Below are 19,335 nucleotides of genomic sequence, written 5' to 3'. Positions count from 1 at the left end.
GGCAATAAGAAATTAGTTATCATTCAGATTTGTCTTTTCATTTACCTTCTCTTATTATTTTTATAATCCTTGGTATAATACTTTGAAAATAATGGGCTTAATAAATGCTTGTTCAATTGAATGTTTTTAGATTTAATTTATAGTATGACAGTTATTGAGTCAACAATTTTTATACCTCATTTTGAATAATGATACTGGTCTACAGACACAATTTAAGGAATACTGAAAGCCTTTTCCGAATAGGCAATGGATGTACTACCAGAGCCTGTGAAGATTGGCATGATATTCAATTTGATTTTACACCAAAAATATGTTGTAGACCTTTTCATGAAGGTTTATTACATCACCTTAACCAGGAAATTAAAGTGAAACCAAAATGTTATCTCTGTAAGATATGATGCTTCTCTCTAAGGATCCTTAGCAAAGAGAACTGCCTTGGAGATAAAAGCATGCTTTCAGAGCCAGGAAGACATTGAGTTTGGAAGCATAAAAACGCTTGGTGAGCTACTCAGTTGTTGTTTGGGTTCACATTTTATAAAGGTATAGCTCATGCTCACTAATGGAAAACAAATCTGAAGACTGTGCCTTTAGTAACATTTTCTTTCTGATTTCAATGTTTGGTTAATGTGGGTGATGGCTAATGGCATTCAGTGTAATCACATGTAAATGTATCTATTGACCCTGGCAAAGCATACCATTTAACTGAGTCCTTCTTCCCCAAAAGATTTTTAAATACTATTTTCTCATGATAAGAGGCCTGAATAAGGGCATAAAAATAAATTATTTATTTTAGAACTCTTAACAACTAGGTAATTTGCACCTGGCTTTCTTGGCCACAGTGCTCCCAGGAAATTCCTCTGAATCAAAGGAGCATCAGTTTTCTGTTCTTCCTGTCTCTTGTCTAACTCCATTCTTTAAGTTGTGCTCCCTAGCAGTGGTTCTCAAACTTTATTGTCTAACAAAATCACCTAAGGAGCTGATTATACCTAGAGATGCCCTGGCCACACTCAAGACCTATGGAATCAGACTCGATAGTTTGAGACCCACTCTTGGCTCTAAAGCACAGCCCTGGTTTCCACCACCATACTTCTTAGCTTCAGATGGGGCTCTGAATTAGCTCACATAGTAGTCTGAAAATGAAGTTAAACATTTAACTTTATGAGATTCAAATCTTTAATAAAATATAAAAACAAAGATATTCACTCATTGAAAAATTAAGAGCGTTATATACTGGGCAATAGAAACGAATAGTTATAGACCCTGCTTTCCTCTAAGCCCCAACACAAATTTCTCTGGCTCTATCAAGTCAATAGAAAATCTAAATTCACCATCATCGTTCTTTGCTCTGTGCCGTTGTTCACTGAATCCACTTCTTCTTGGAGTATCCTTTCCTCCTTATCTCCATCTATGCACTTTCTGCTGTGTTTTAGGAGTCAACTTGAGCCTTACCTCCTCTTGCAAATCTTTACATAGTTTCCAGCCCACAGTAGCATTCCTATATTTTGAGCTCCTGTAGCACTTTTCTTTTTAATCTGCACTATGAATGTGGGCTTTGGATAACAGAGTGTCTTGTGGTGATCTTCAGTTAGGTCATCTGAGTGTGTCTCTCCCCATGAGACTTACAATGTTTTTTATAGTCAGGCTCTCATATTTTGTTAAATCATCAATAACATCAATCACAATGCATTGTAGAGCCTTAAAAATGCTGGTTGGATTTAATTTCTTTGAAACTATTATGAAATCTAGCTGCTTGTTCCATTTCCCAGCTCTGTGTGTAAATGCATATGGCAGTCTTTCTCCATATGTTACAGCCTGCATGTGTGATTGATGCATGGCAACTAGTGATACACTGAAATATTCTTTTTTTTTTGAGACGGAATCTTGCTCTGTTGCCCAGGCTCCAGTGCAGTGGCGTGATCTAGACTCGCTGCAAGCTCCGCCTCCCGGGTTCACACCATTCTCCTGCCTCAGCCTCCCGAGTAGCTGGGACTACAGGCGCCTGCTACCACGCCGGCTAATTTTTGTATTTTTAGTAGAGACGAAGTTTCACTGTGTTAGCCAGGATGGTCTCGATCTCCTGACCTCGTGATCCACCCTCCTTGGCCTCCCAAAGTGCTGGGATTACAGGCGTGAGCCATCGCTCCCGGCCCCTGAAATATTTAATTTGAAATTGTACTGAACTAGTAATCACTGTGATACAGTCTCTCATAGATTTATAACATCATTTCATCCGTTAAAGGGAAAACAAACTTCCAAGTTATAGAAGAAAGTTCATATTAAGGGACAAGTATCTTTTTAACTGACAAAGTGAGGCAAAGAATTGAAAGAATTTTTGTGGGTGGAAAATGTTTATAATTCTATCTGAATATGACAGTAAATTTTAATGCCTCTCTGTTTGCTCCCAAAAATAAGAATAATGCCTAAAATTTATATAGTACTTTATATTTTACTGTTTTCCCGTGTATATATTCATTGTTCCTCAGAACACTATCAGAAAGGATGTTATTATTCCCATTGTACAAATGAAGAAATACATGAATCCCAGTCTATCTCTCAGTTCATGTTTCTCTATAAGAGAAAATAAATAATATGTATATATAAATATCAAATCCCATTGTGTACCTTTTAATATGTACAATTTTTATAGGCCAACTGAACATTTTGAAATCTAAAAGGAGAGAAAATAGATTATTATTCCATGCTCAATGCACTTTACTATCTCTATCTCCTCCCTCTCCAACACATATGTAAGTTCTGTGTGATCAGGGTCCTGCCTGCCTTGTACACTCCAATTCTAGAAGCCAGAACAGCACTGCAACACAATAAGGACTGAATAAATACTTACTGTATGAGAGAAGTTATAAGACTAAGATGGAAGGCTATAAAATGCGCCAGTGAGCAGCTTAGGGTAATGAGTCTGAGGAACCTAGTGTCACTCCTGACATTCTCGAGGGCCTGAGTTCCTCTCCCCACCTCCTCACACCCCAGTTCTGTGAAGCCTGGCCCACATGTGAGCTCCTTAAAAGCATTTTTACTTAAAGTCTACTTGGTGCTTAGAATACTGAATGAAACTTTGCATTTGAGAGTTGTCGTAGGAACAAGACAATGCTTTTATGCGTGTTCATCTGTTTGTTCTAAGGACGTCGGAACTTTGTTGGATAGCTAAAAGAATGAATCTCCATAATTAACTTTTCTACAAGCTAGCAAACGTATTTTAAGAATCTGCTATATGAAAGAACACAAATTGGCACTTCAAACCCGCTGTGTAAACTAATCAGAAATATTACCTCAACTTTGTTATTGTACTCTGAAGAGTGTAGTAGCAATGGAAAATTCATGCTGGGAATATTGCACTGAAGGTCAGGAAATTTATATCTAGGGAGGGGAGAACTGGATGCATTTTCAGGAGAAACAATTTATCTTTGTTGCTATGGGGATTCCTACATATACCTGCATATCTCAGAGGGGAAAACAAGTCATAACAGAAACCTCAGACACCAGTCGCCCTCACTTTAAGCACTGAAGGTAGGGTAGAGACTGAGGGAGCACGTGCATGGATGCACACACACACACACACACACACACACACGCACAAGCACAACACTGTCTACACGCAAGAGGATATATGTATTCCCAATAACAGATCAACAGATTATATCCAATTTCCAGCATAACTACAATTTCCTTTTCTCCTAACTAAAGCATGTCATAATGCAATGAGTGACCTTCTTATGGATGTAAGCCTCAAACCCCTCTAAAAATAATATGTATATACGTAATTATACAAATCACTCTTAAACTGCATAAATTAATTGATGGTAATCAGCTTCTTGCAATATACTTCACAACCTATGAAGACATATCAGGCTGTCTTGATGCCAAAGGACTGAGAACTACTGACTTCAAGAAGTGCTTCTTATACTTAAATGTGAATACAAACTGCCTAGATATGTTGCTAAAATGCCGATTATGATTCTCTAGGTCTGTGTGGGAGCCTAAGATGCAGCGTTTCTAAATAGCCTGTGCTTTGTTACTACAAATGTGATGTTGGACCAGCACTATCACCAGGAATCCATTTTACAACCTTGTAGGTGATTCCATTCTGCGGCCACAGTTGAGAATCACTATTCCATAATGACTAAAGCTAAGTCACTATAAGATAATTGTCTACTGACCTTTCTCTCAGCTGCAAGCTCTTTGAAAACCTTCTAAAAGTTTATAATCAGTGGTTGTCAGAATCACCCAGAGAGTTTTGTCAAAACCCTTTTCCACTCTCTTATATTTTGGAATCAGGAGGTGGTAGAGTCTGGGTTTGAGAATTTTGAGATCACCAAATGCTTTAGAAAAAGAATATCATGCTTAGATTCAGAGACTTGGACCCAGCCTCAGGGGTTCAAGAAAGGCTGGCCCTGGACTAAATCATAAAATAGACTACATCTTGAAGTTGTCTTTTTGATATTTTTCTCCCCCATATTTTATCCAACTTATATGATTCTACTATTTCCAATAAAATTTATGACCTCAGCCATCTCTATCTAGGTATAACTAAGTTTGTCATTTTAGCACTTTTCCCAGGGACGCTTGGATTTAAGTCATCTGTGTGAATGAAGGACTTCATCTCTCATTAAAATAGCACAAGATGTCAGAAAACACATTAAAAATATCTCTTGAGATCGACAAACTCTCCTTTACCCATCTGCAACTCTCCCCCCAAACACCCAAACCTAGCCCTTTTCTACCTGAGGTTGCCTGGATTTATAGAAAACCATTGAAGCTTTGTCTGTTTCCACTTATGTATATAAAGACAAACTCTTAGGTCTTAATAATTACTGCCTGAAATCAACACTAATGTCGTTACTTTTAAGATTCCACAAAGAACTAATTATTAGGTTAAGAATGCATTTTGTCTATTCTTGATGTGGTTATTGTTAACTAAGGAATTTCATTATGTAAAATGTTGCCTTTCCTATATATTAATATAAAATATACGCAATTGTATAGATGAGGGAATTCCTTCTATTTCCTGTGCCTAGTAACAGGTGCTCTATTATGGACGACTGAAGTTTGATAGCTATTTAGTAAAATATGAACAGTGCCATCTAGTGGTTCATAAATCATTATTGCACAACCTAAATATCTAAAATGATTTAAGGAGCACGCACGACAGTAAGCAACATATTTGTACAACTGTCAGACTTTTAAAACAGACTTAACTTCCTAATGAATCTCAACTTAGCATTTCTCAGTGTCCCTATTTAAATAAACAAAAGGCCTATGATACTTCATTTTCTCTATAACTAATGTATACTGAATGCTTATTATACGATGCTTATTATAAGTACTATGTGAAGTGCTTTATGTGAAGTATCTCATTTGATCCCCCAAAACAACCATGTAGTGGAGAAAATAGTATTGTCCTCATTTTACAGGTGAGGAAACTGAAACCTAAGGAAGTTAAGTGACTTGACAGTCAGTAGGGGAACTCAGCCACTGCCCCGGTTCCTGCACCTTCTGCACTATGATTACACCTCCCAAGGTAGTCGCCAATGAAATAAAGTTTCCATGAAACCTTTATGAAAGATAGCCTCCTCACCAGGTTTCTAATGACCCGATATGGTAAAATCAACGTAAACTCCGCTAACTCAAAATTTATGACAACTAAACTGAATTAAGTGTCTGCTTTTGTGGCTGCAATGCACTTTGTGATTCTTTTACTTCACCCACATAATACGTCATCAAGATTATGGGTTGATTAACTTATTGAAATTGGGATACTTGGCTAAAATTTAGTTTTGGACCCACAGATCTTATAAATTAGTAATAGAATAGTATAGCTTTAGATCAGAGTGTATTTAGTTATTTTAACACAAATAGCTCATTTCTTGAGCACCTATTATGTGAATACATATTCTCTTTTAATCTCACTATAACTGCCTCTGGATGGCATTTGTTTCCTCATTTATAAAAAAGGAATAATACAATGTATAAACAAAATATTATTACATTTTATTTTTATTAATAAAATTTGCCCAGTTTTGCAGTTATTTCTGGAGCCAGGAATGAAACCTTAATCTTTGTGGCGGCAAAATCTGAATTCTTTCCACTGTGCCACCGCTGGAAAATATGGGTACAGTGTGCATGGCTACAGTATTTTCTGCATAGTACCACCTTGTATACAAAAATACTGCCATCCCTTATTGGAACTAAAACAATAAGCTCCAACTACTTCCCACTGTGTGCCTCTCCGTCTCCACTCCTTTCTTACCTTAAAGTCAGAAATGACATTTTTAAGCTGCATTCCTTATCGTGTCACTGTCCTACTTAAAACCCATGTCTTCATACTCAGCATAAAGAGCCACATCCTTATCACAGTTATGGTGCTCCTGCAACCTGATCTTGTTCTCCTGGCCCCATCATGACCATATCATAATCCCATTTTATACCTAGCATACTATATGTCACAGTATGTCACCATTTCTGATCATCTGTTTGTGTGATTATGTGAGTCAGGTCTGTATTTCCCCCCAGACTGTTAGCTCCCATAGGCAGGAACCACATCTGTATTGTTTGTATTGAGTCCTCACGATCTACCATAGAGTTTGCACATAATAATGAAAACTAGTTTTACTTAAATCACTTTCTAATTATCTATTCTCACAGTTAGCCAGAATTATTTTATTTTTAATGAAATATTTTTCTTTTACGTTTCCTTATATTAGGACCTTGAATATGTAAGCACGTAAATGCAGCATATTTATGTTTAATAACTTTCATATGATTTCTAGTAGTTGTTCATAATAATAAACAGTTATTATCTCCTACATGACATGCCCTATTCCAAGTTTTTACAGGCATTATTTTATTCAGTTCTCATAGTAATCATCTGAAAATAGATGCTATTTTCAGCTCCACTTTTCTAACATGAAGATTCAGAGAAGTTAAGTAATTAGACTGACGGGATACCTAGGATTCAAACCAGTGTCTCTATGATTCTTCATGACTATGCCTTATTGCTTTTTAGAAAGCAAATACATCCTTAGAAAACCCTGTTTCACTGCTGAGTCGTTTCTTTGTCATTCTGTCATTTAGTCAAAAGACATTTACCAAGTTCCTATGTGTAAGGATGTGTAAGGCAGTGTGAGGGGCACTAGGGGTGTGGACAGTTATCACAATAGACACAGTCTCGTCCTGTGCCACATGCAACACAGAACAGGAAACAGACAACCTGTTGGTCCACACAAGAGTGCCCACTACATGCTGTGATGGGGAAGGACAGAGCTCTAAGGTGGTACATGTGAAGGGTATAGAACCTGGAGACAGGTTTCTGATCCAGCCTAGAAAGATATCCTTGAGGAAGTGATGTTGACACCAAGGTAGAGCAGATGAGATGTAGATGACAATATACAGGGGCTAGATGAAAAAAGAAAAGAAAAAAAAAACTGCAATCCTTGTTTAGATTTCAAATTAATGGGAAGTCATTAAAGGACTTTAAGCAGCATACAATTTTTTTTTTTTTTTTTTTTTTGTAATAGAGTCTCGCTCTGTCACCCAGGCTGGAGTGCAGTGGCACAATCTTGGCTCACTGCAAGCTCCGCCTCCCGAGTTCTCGCCATTCTCCAAGCAGCATACGATTTTAAGCAGCATACAAGTGACATGTCAAATTACAGTTTAGAAATCACACTCTGGCTGCAGTGAGTAGAAAGGGAGTACAGAAAGAATGAAGAAAGAACTGACTCAGCTAACCAGTAAGCATGATAGCATTGGGTAATGAAATTGGGTGGTGGCAATAAAGGCTCATGGAAATGGCAGGATTACAGTGATGTTTAGGAGATACACAGTCCATAGGACTTGGTCATTGATAGAAGCCAGAAATTAAATCTCCCTGGAGGGACAATAGGGAGCGGGAGGATGGTGGCATTCACCAAGGAAGGGAATCCCAGGGCCGGCAAGGGGAGAGATGAGTACAGGCTGCTCACGCTGAGGCTGAAGTACCTAAAGAACCCTTATGTGGGCATGCATATGTGGGAAACTTTATGTAGTCCACTCCTGTGGTCACTCCCATGGGCCCGGATAATTCCACACCTGGGAATTCTAAAAGGGTTTCATGTTCCTTACAATGGCTCATCGAGAGAAACAAGCATCCAGATTCCCTCCCTCTGCCAGTAGCCATTTAGCTTTCTTAACATCTACCCATCTCCCTCCCATGCTCAAGTTCCCAGTCCATGCTCCTCTCCCCAGATGCCTGTTCCACATGATCCACAACCAGGAACTGGGTGGACCAAGCAGGACAACAGGCTGGATGTGTCATCAGCACTGCTGTCTTTGCATCCTGCACCCAGACACATCCTGATGACTAGATTCAGAAAATTCACAGATCAAATCTATAGGGAGTAATTAGAGGAATCCCAGCTCTTTCCCACTAGAATTTTAATTAATTAATTAATTAATTTTGTTTACGAATGCCATTTCCCTGGGAGTGTTTTGCTTGCTAGATTGAAGAGTTGGATAAATAACACCAAGAAATACAAATAATTTCCTTGTTGATTAATTCTTGATACACAGAGAAGGTTGCAAATTTGAAATCACTTAAATCTGAATTTTTCCAAAACCAATAAATATTTAGGTATTTTAGTTGGTATGTGATTTGTACTTATCTGCTCCAAATCAGAGATATATTGCAATGTATTTTTCTTTTGACACGACTCACATTATTCACTTGTTCATCTATAATGCATTGTCTGCTAGGTACCAGGAACTACCACTTTTTACTCTATGCATTTTTCCCTTTTAGGAATGCCAGCCCCATTTTATAGATGAAGGAAGTGAGACTCTAAGTCTTAGAGGCTAAGAGGTCATGCACTTGTCATAGAAGAGCCAGATTTGCAACCTAGGTCTTTGGACTCCAAGTCCAGTGCTCCTTGAGCGCAGGTATCTTCCCTTCATAACATAAAACACTATTTTGAGTAACTGTTAAAAGTAACAGTAAAAATACAAGTAAAGAACACAGTAACGGTTCTGTGTAACCTGTTTTGGTTTTTTTGTTTTTAGTTCAGGTATTTGCATAATCCACTCATCTCTTAGATCTCAATATGCACACAAAGTTAGTTATGAGAGCCACACTTCAGGGTTTTTTTTCATCATGCCTATTTTAAAATCAGAATGTCTGCACAGATTGCTGTCTCTCTTAGGGTCCTGTGATTAGAGATCCTGCAATTAAACTTAGCCTGGGAAAAGGATCTGACTTCAAAAGACTGTTGGCTAGTTGGCCCATTTGTTATTATAATGGAAGAAATTGGTGATAAGCTTCTCTTATACCAAAAGTCAGAAACCACAGATCTGTTCTGAAAAGCAAACGTAAAGAGAAAAGCCAAGAAAACAGTCACATAGCTCAATTCATAGTAGAAGCTGATGCTAGTTTTGCTTATTAGGTGTAGAGCCAGGAGTGAGCAATGAGGTAGAAGACAGAAAATAGGGAGCTGTTAGTGGAAAAGTATATATACAGTCCATATTTCTCAAGAACAGAAACTAATTGTTATATTTCCTTGAGAATAAACAAAATATTTATTTGCAAATGCAAAAGCGTAATGAAAAGTCAACCTTAAATGGTGAAGATGTGGATAAACTGGAACTCTTGTATACTGCTGATGGGAATGTAAGATGGTTCAACTACTTTTGGAAAATACCTTCGAACTCTCTTTAAAAATTCAAAATACGCCTACCGTGAAACCCAGACTTTTCATTTCTAAGTATTTACTTAAATTTTTAATGATTTTAATATTTTAAATCCCCCATTATCTAAGAGAAATGGAAGCCATGTATCTATACAAAGGCTTGCACATGATTGTTCATAGCAACTTTATTCATAAACAAAAACTGAAAAATGACCCAAATGTTCATCAACAAGTGAGTTGATAACCAAATTTTGATATATCCATGTAATGGAATACTACTCAGCAATAAAAAGAGGAAACTATTGATACTTTTAGCAATACATGTATGAATTTCAAAATAGTTAACACTAAGTAAAAAAAATCCAGCCCCCAAAAAAGAGTGTTTACTACATAATGACAGTTATTAAGAATTGAAATTTGCAACAGAAAGCAAATCAGTGGTTGCCTGGAACAGGGAATGAGGATAGATTACAGAGGAGCATGAGAAAACTTTTGAGGGTGAGGACATGTTCTTTATCTTGGTCGTGGTCATAGTTTCTGGGATCTCATAACAAGACCTCAGGTCAAATAGGGAAGAAAATAGAAACCGTTTTCTGGACTACCCTAGTGAAAGTAACCATGACTTAAATCAGTTGGTAATAATGTAGCCAAGAAACTTCTTGTTCTTGACTAGTCTAGTTCAGTGATCTGTGACTTAGTTCTGCTGCTGCTGTAGTGTGTACATAACTTTTCCTTTTTACCTCGTCTTCCTGCCTACCTTAACTTTCTTTTTTTTGTCTTATTTCCAAAAGCATACTACTAAAAAACACATAAACAAATGAAAACATTTTAAATACTCAGATGTAATTTGGACATGCTTTCAAACACTAGAATTTAAGTGTTGGTCTTTTCCTTGTGAGGGGGCAGGGTGTGCAATGGAGAAATAACTTTTAAACTGATAGACTTGGATCTGAATGCCAGTTTTGCCATTGACTCCTCTTCTACCTTTGCATTTGTCAGTTCAGTTTCCAGATCCTCAGTTCTCTTACTTGTAACATAGGGATAACAGCTGTATTTCAAGGGTGACTGTGAAGATTGGAAATAACTATCTATTGTGATGGTCAGTAAATCATTTGCTTGCTATTATATAATGCACATCAAGTCTTAGAGATAATGCACAGCCTATGTTCATTTACTTATGTTGACCCCCTACAACAGCTGCACACATGTGAGATACCTGGAAAAAAACAGGACAGAGAGACAAGTAAACTAATGTATTTGCCTTCCATTACTTTGGGCTGATGTGTTAACTCTGCTTTAATTGTAGTGCACCTGGTGGACATATGGAATGTCATAGAAGCATTGCGGGAAAATGCTCTGAACAACCTGGACCCAAACATTGAACTCAATGTGTCCCGCTTAGAGGCTGTGCTCTCCACCATTTTTTACCAGCTCAACAAACGGATGCCAACTACTCACCAAATCCATGTGGAGCAGTCCATCAGCCTCCTCCTTAACTTCCTGCTTGCAGCGTTTGATCCGTAAGCACCCTCTGAATGTCTGTTCCTCTCTCCATGTTTGGCTTCCACTTCCTCTCTTACTTGGTCTTTTTCCCAAATAATTTTCTATCTCTCTCTTTTTTTTAACTCTCTTTTTTCTTACAGTGGATGCTTATGTCAGTAAAGCCTCCATGTGTTGAATATAAATTTTAAATGCTGTGAAAAAGACTAGAGAGTAAAATGGTGCCAGAGGAACTTGAGGACAGTTGTATTTTATGTACTGACCTTTAGTTAACTCATCCCATGCTTCCTGGAAGCTGTGGATGCTGGAGAGGATTGCCTGTGGAGTGATTTAATGAAGCGTGAAGTGGGAGGATGTTTTTAACTCTCTTCCTTGCAAATTGTTTCGGACAGTGTTTCTGAGGTGTCCTAACAAGGCCCTACAGCAAACAAGAAAGACATTGAAAAGGTTTTCTTAACTATCCCAGTCAAAGTAACTATGACTTGCGTTAAATGAACTGGTCAATTTAAGTGTTTCAATCATAAAATAATGGGATGCTGTCCACAGACCACAACTGAAGCTCAGCTTCATTTTTGTGTAATTTGCCCTTTTAGAATCAGAGAATTTCAGGGCTGCCTGAGATCTTAAAGACTGTTCGTCCAAATACCTCATTTTACAGATGAAGGAATTGAAGCACAAAGAAATTGTCACTTGTTTGGTGTCTTGCAGCATGTTAGTGGCCGAGTGGGGACTTAGGTGTTCAACGAAAGTTTCTTTACCAAGGTATATGTGGATTACCCTGAATTACGTTCTCAGCCTACAATTTCAAGAGGGCTTTTTGCCAGTAGCCTCGAACCTGGACTTAGTACCACCCTGTCCACTTCCACTGCTTGTTTTGAATATTAAAAAGGAAAATTGCTAACCTGACCTTTCAGCAATCGCATTTTAAGATTCTCAGAAGGTGTTACTTAGTCTCATTTTCTGGCCAATGCTTGGAAGTATTTATCCCCGCAGTGGAGATGTTCCAGCCAGGCTCATGTTATTTTGCAATTCACAAAAGCTACCAGCTGTCACTTTGCAACTTAGAGTGTTAACAGAATCGTTCCTGCTCCGTTTTTCCAGTGTGCATTATTGTGTTCGTGATGTTTATATTTTGAGAAATTCCTCGGTTAAAATCAGCAGTTTTACAACTAGCATTCCAGGTTGGTAGATTCTTTGCTTTGGCTGTGCACACTTCAGAAAGAGATGTACTGCTCTGGCTTAATCACTATGGTAACTGGATGGTGAGGCAGGTAAAGAGGACTGTGGTTCCACATGACAGGCAGCAGAAGCAGCAGAATGGAACCTGGCCATGGCATTTCTATAATGGCATTTCTAACCTGGCCCTGTGACAAGAGTGTGACAGCTTTCAGATTTGCCCCTAAAGATGTCAGGGGACTTATTTGTTAGAAATGTAACAATGGAAACTGCCAAAAGAGAAATATAGTATCTCACTAAATCCTGGAGAATTGCCAGAGAACTCATAAAGAATCAAAGCCAAAGAATCATTTGCACCCACTCCACAAATACAGACTAGAAACCAGACTAACAATAAGGAAGGGGGTATTTTGTGAAATATATAGGATTCACACTAATATAGTTAGATTTTTCACTTTTGGTCAGAAATACTAGCTAGATCACTTCTAAATACAGATCTACGAATGGTCTCTAAATAGCTGCTGAAAATATAGCTGAATCATTTCAAGACTGATGAAAAGCTAAGTTTGACATCTATCCCAAGGTAAGGAACAATTCACAAAAAAAGTTCAGAAGTAATGTTTATGTGGTGCCTATTCTTCTTACAGATAGGAAGCCTCCTGATGTATGCTTTCAATGATCTCATTGTAGTAGATTTATAAACTCATCCACATAGACAAATTTCACTGCAAAGATTTATAAACATATCCATGTAGAGATCCTACTCTGCAGACACTTCTGCGTTTGCCTCTTTAGCATAGCAAGTGAGCATAGGCAGTTCTACTGACACTCAAATTTTCCATCTGATGGCATGGAATTTTGGATGTGAGATGTAAGCCATCAGGAAGTACAGCTAACTGGATATGTAACTTAGAAGTGAATATAAGAAGATAAACCTAAAAATAAAATAAATGTTCAAATTCTATTTCTTATAATAGTGAACTCCTATTTACCCAAATGAGACCCAGCGTGGAAATCTGATGCCACTTCCTACCACCTGTCCCACGACAGAGTCCAAGTGTCTAAGGGAACCGTCTGTATTTTGGCAGGCATGAATGATCCTGATACTAGCAAAAGAAAGATGTGCTGTTGCTATTACAGAATCACAGAGACATTTAAGGGATTTTCTCCCATTTGCCATATTTTAAATTGACATATAAATAAACAGGGAAAAAATCCAAAATAAAAATTAGAGATGCCTTAAGAACCTAGACTCTGAAGAAATAATACTAAAGATAAATAAATAAAAAGGAAAGGCAGTATAGTGATTTAAACTCATGAAGAGTAAGAACTTGGATTCAAAGAAACCTGGCCATTTTGGGGGGAAGGGGGTGGTGCCTTAAGATTCTCTAGACTCCCAGGCCGTTGAACTCTGTGAAGAAAGTGGTAACCTGAGATGAGGATTGATGCCTCCTTTACTGGGATGTACTTCTGAGAATCAGACTTACCTTCCCACAGCCATAGCTTCCCAAGTATAGCATTCCCTCTCTCACCAAAAAAAAAAAAAAATCTGGATCTCAATTTTCATACCAGGATGCTCACTGCAGACTGTAATCAGTTTCCTGGTTACAAGGTTTCTCTCTGCTCATTGGCAAGTCAGCCTCTCAGAAGATATAACTACATCTGTAGATGATTTGTACAATGTTGGGGGTGGGCAGTGAACCCCAGTGTTTTAGGCTCATTCTTGCCATTCTGTCCCTGAAGACACAGTTCCTTGAGTCAGAAGATTTTTGTTCTTTGTGACATTCCTTTTAAAAATGGCTGTATTCCTAGGAGGGGGTCACCCAGAGAGCAGTTACCAACCAAGTTCTAAGCAAATCTCTCCACAGCCAGATATTATTTTTTTAAGGTGTCTAGGGGAATGGATGAGTGTGCCTGATGGGAAAAGAGATATCAGAAATAAGACCAGGGGCTGAGAGGGAAGAACATATGTGAAGGAGCAGCCAGAGTTTGAGCCAGTCTCTTCCTCTTGTCCCTTTCCCCCAATCACCCCAGGAACTGGCCTCCCACCTCCCCTTCTTTGCTGCCAGGAGCCTTCCACTCCTCCGTCTCCTCCAGAATCCCCCCAGCAAACTGGCAGCAGCTTCTTCTGTCACCTCTTGTCCATATTCTGTTGAGGAGTGGGAAATCTCTTTGAAACCTTCAAAGGAACTTTAACATTGTTCTTATTATTTTGTAGGAAATAGTAACTCAAAAGAAAGTTAGAAGATGAAAATAATTCTTAAAAGTCTATAATGTGCAGCCCTTTTGAGAGGTGCAGTCACAAACTCTGAGGCTCTGTGGAGCCCTTCGCCTGCCATGGCCAAGTTGATCACCTTTCCACAGGTCCGCCTCTCCTTGCCCCTGATTCTCTATTGTCTTATAGTGCATGTCTGACTGTTTATATGACTGCCTCCCACAGACTTCTTTAGGAAAGGACCATATTTTATTCTTCTTCTAATGAACAGCACCTGAGACCACAGCCAACACAAGAATGAATCAATGAATGAAAATCCAAGGTTGATCTTTCTTAGCTCTTGTCATACTAATTTATTTTAACTAATTTTTTTTGTTTTGTTTTGTTTGTTTTTGAGACCGAGTCTCACTCTGCCACCCAGGCTGGAGTGCAGTGGCAAAATCTCGGCTCACTGCAGCCTTCGCCTCCCGGGTTCGAGCAATTCTTGTGCCTCAGCCTCACAAGTAGCTGGGACTATGAGCATGCACTACCACACCTGGCTAGTAACTGTGTTTTCAGTAGAAACAGGGATTCACCATATTGCCCAGGCTGGTCTCGAACTCCTGGGCTCAAGTGATCCACCAGCCTCGGCCTCCCAAAGTGCTGGGATTTACAGGTGTGAGCCACCATGTCTGGCCAGTTTTCTTTTAATTCTTTTTCTGAGATTAAGTCTTCCTTGATCTCCAGTATATTACAAAGACTAGCGAGTCCCAGTCACCTAGATTCAGACCCTCTATTTTTACTTCTGCTCCACAGAGAAAAAAAACAAGTGTTCATGGTTACCATTGTGGGTGATCCTATTTTTACAAAAGAATTCTATGTACTTCTCTCACCTTCTCCCTGCTTCCCCAGGAAACGCTAAAAGCAAGTTGTCTTGACTCAATCTCATTTCAATTCAGTAGTATCTTCTTTCTTAAGACAGCTCTTCTAAAGTAGATTATGTGACTGTAGCCTTGTTTCTAGCAAATAACATTATCATATATACTCACTCAAAAATCATAGTATGACCATAATAAATATTAAAAAGAACAGTGATTTTCCTATTTTCAGAGGTCAAGCTATAGTCTTCCATGATAATGATAATAATTGTATTAATAAATAAGATGTACTCGGTATTTACTGTGTGTCAACTGTCTTACTGACTTGGCATTATATTATCATGAGTTTCTAGTAGAGGAGATAGAAAGAGGTTAAATAATTTGCAGGTCATACAGCATCATACTAAATGAGGTAAATGGGGGAAAACTCATTTATGTTTCAGGAACTGTTTTCAGCTCAGCTCTATTCATGCTTTCTGTTTCATTTTTTTAAATGAAAATTAATTAACATTTTTTTCTCCCAGACTTGTTGTGCTAATTACAGGGTATTATTCTTATGCTCACATTCCTGATCTTTCCAGTTTCTGGTATTTAGACACATTTGAATGAGTATATGTGGAAGAAATATTTGGACTTAACATGTTTTACATTGTAACATTAGGATCAGTTTTATGACAGCTACCCAGAACTACAAATCCATCATATAATAGTCCTACGTAGAGAATACAAAATCCTGGTATTCTCCTCCCTGTTTGCCATATTGCACCTTACTGGGCCATTTGAACACCCATGCCCACTGCTGAGCCTTCCAATGCTACACAAAAGATCACAGAACTATTTCAAATGCATGGGTATGAAATGCCTGGAACTCTGCCAAAATCCTTCTGCCCTCTGAATTTTAAAAATGATTATGATATTTAATGCAAAATGTACTACAAAGTAACAACCATTTCTCTGTGCACCAAAAAAAGTATTGTTCATGTTTGAGACTATGTAGATTTGTGAGAGCAAAGAAGAAAAAAAGAGAAGAGTTATAAAAAACCAAATGTTCTTCTCTTTTATTATCTATACAGCCAAGACTAGATATTTAAAACAGTGTTTACTTGGCTTAGTGACTTTTTTCTTTGCACGTCTTAAATTTCAAGATGTCCATAGAACATTCTCCTCTACTAACTAAAATCTTGTTCTAGTGAAAAATACTTCGTTCAAAATTTCTACATGCTGCTAAAATGGAATCACTTTCCAAAGAATTTTCACAGCTGTAGATACATTAAATATCCTAATGTCACTCATCATTTATCTGACATACTTTGAATGAGTAGCAGGTAGAATTTCAAGAGGGATGAGGAATTTCAAGGGATATGGGGGCATTCCAACAGTATTGGCCCTTCTGTTCTGGAGAAACCGCTAGCAAACTCACCTAGCCCGGGGCTATGGGAGTTCCCTTCCCAGATGTTTTACTAACTTTGTGGCCCAGAGAGATGCCAGGTCCAAATAAAGGGTTTCTGTCTGTTCACAGGTTAACTTCACTAACCCCCAAAACAAGAGTTAATTATGCATGTGATCACTTCTAAATTCAAGGCATCACATAACTGCACAATCCAAAAGAAACAGCCATAAAGCCAATCATTATCATCATGTTCAAACATAGTATATTTCTCAATATAAATCTTAAGTGGTAAATCAGAAAGTTGCTTCTCACTTGTGCATTCATTAATTGAACTGACATATGTAAAGAGCTTGCTATGTGGTAGGTGTTATGATAGACTGGGAATAAATAATAAGTAAGACAAGATGAAATGAGATGAGATACCCTTTGAAAAATGTGTTCTATTAAAATTAACTGTTTCTGACCCTTTATCTCCAATATGTTATGAGCAAATGAAGGGCAGGGACCACACCTTTTTCGTCTGTATATTCGCAACCTCTAGGGCAATGCTAATCAATATTTATTGAGCGACTAAATGAGTGATCCATATGAGCAAAATAATTTTCAGATAAAAAATGTGTTATAGTAGAGGCGTGTTGTGGAAGCAGAGGGAGGAAGCAATTCTCTGCGTTAATTAAGCCACCAAAATGTGTGAGAAAGAGCAGTTTGAGTGCTGTGCCTCTGCTTGTCAAAAATGCTTACCAAATGTTTTTGTAAAATATGTTGGTAAAAGAAGAGCTTCTGATTTTAGTACTCTTAAATAGAGAAATAATTCCTTCTGCCTGTTCAAGAAAGAATCAGTCAGAATTCAAATCTTACTTAAAAGAACTTCGAATTTCTCATGGGATTTTGTAACTTCAAACAGGAAACTCTGTTGGCAATTTGGAGAAAATTTACCTTCTGTACATAGCATCCACACCTATCGATCAATATCTATTTGTTGTTTTTCCTTCCTGTCAATAACAAATATTCTCTTCCCTGCAACTTTTCCATATAAATAATATATTCTTAGTTGAAAGAAATCCGTTTGTCTCTTTATAAGATTATAGGAAACCCAGGCCAGACTAAAGCAGTTTCTCACGTCTTATTATGACAAGTCAAATTTCCAAGTAATCCAAATTTTTAACATGAAACACTCTACAAATCACTATACATATTTAAACCAAAGAGTAAGTGCCTTCCTCCTTCCATTTTCAATCGGTTGTCCCCTAGAATAACTTGAAAAGTCTCAGAGTGAGAAAACAAAATGTAAAAGAAGATAAAAGATTTAAAGAAACATTGATTTATGAAGCCATTTCAGTTTGTGCTTTTGATAATTTGGTTCTCTTAAATACACTGTTACATGTTAATTATATGCCAATACACAATTTTATTGAGAATTTTTGAATGTAAATCTAGAACAAGAAAGTAAAGTTTGTATAGACAAAACTTCCAGGGTAATTGGCTTAAAAACAGAACAGATTCCACTATGCTGAAAGACAATAATGGAGAAAATGAATAAAGTGTATATTATGCACTGTGTTTTCTCTCTACATTGAAATGAAAAACATTATAAGTAAAATATTATTATTTTATTTTAAAAATAAAATTACTTTTTTTTTTGAGACGGAGTCTCGTTCTGTCGCCAGGCTGGAGTGCAGTGGTGGGATCTTGGCTCACTGCAATCTCCACCTCGTGGGTTTAAGCGATTCCCCTGCCTCAGCCTCCCAAGTAGCTGGGATTACAAGAGTGCACCACCACGCCCGGCTAATTTTTTGTATTTTAGTAGAGACAGGGTTTCACCATGTTGGCCAGGATGGTCTTGATCCCCTGACCTCTTGATATGCCCACCTCAGCCTCCCAAATAGGCGTGAGCCATCACACCTGGCCAGTTACTATTTTAATAATAAAATGGTATGCTAATATTGATTATTTAAGCTTTTACTGTTCTTTTTACATTACCAAAGAATTAACTGTACTAGCAGCCTTTAATTCACAAAGAAAGACTTAGGTGGCCATGTGATTGAACCACATCACAGACTCCTAAGACTGACCCCGCCCCTAAAAGTCTGTGATTCATCCAGACTTGTGCCCTGTGATGCATCCAGTCTCAAACACATCTGGCTCTTTTATGTCTTGAGATAGCAGTCAGAATTGCACATGAAGTTGAAGGCATACTGCCATGGCTTTTCATAAAAGCGAGAGAAGTATATAGACTTTTTCTGTGCACCTCCTGATGCTGCCCCACTCCCAGGCTGTTTGGCCTGAAGTTTTAGGGAAAAATCTATGTTTTTCAACCTCAGCACAGACTGGCGGGTTGGCTTCCTGGGTTGCGGCTGACAGCCAGCGTTCCATGGGTGCAGTTTTACTACCTTACTGCAAAGGCATTGCCATAGACATAGTCACTTTGGAGCAATATGCTGCTTTCCTGCTCGTTTGCACAGGACTCTGAGGAGCTTCCCATTGTCCATCCTCATGCACTTGTCTTTCTGCTTCCTAGACACTTAA

The 19,335-nt window shown here is 38.1% G+C and overlaps 1 protein-coding gene and 1 long non-coding RNA gene across 12 annotated transcripts in view; one reads left to right on the top strand and one right to left on the bottom strand.

The window, feature by feature from the left end:
• Window positions 1-19,335, top strand: part of DTNA (dystrobrevin alpha) — a 386,077-nt gene that overhangs the window by 277,630 nt on the left and 89,112 nt on the right. For all 11 annotated transcript variants that reach the window (XM_023207708.2, XM_023207706.3, XM_023207705.3 and 8 more), the window contains one exon: window positions 10,978-11,191. In XM_023207708.2, coding sequence (XP_023063476.1) covers window positions 10,978-11,191 — 214 coding nt within the window. The remainder of the gene's footprint in view (window positions 1-10,977; window positions 11,192-19,335) is intronic.
• The window catches only part of LOC111539731, a 126,912-nt gene that overhangs the window by 47,758 nt on the left and 59,819 nt on the right, over window positions 1-19,335 (bottom strand). The gene's annotated exons all lie outside the window — the stretch shown is intronic.

Source organism: Piliocolobus tephrosceles, chromosome 18 (assembly GCF_002776525.5).
Source record: "Piliocolobus tephrosceles isolate RC106 chromosome 18, ASM277652v3, whole genome shotgun sequence".
NCBI classification, from domain to species: domain Eukaryota; kingdom Metazoa; phylum Chordata; class Mammalia; order Primates; family Cercopithecidae; genus Piliocolobus; species Piliocolobus tephrosceles.
This window is presented reverse-complemented; position numbering and strand designations above follow the sequence as displayed.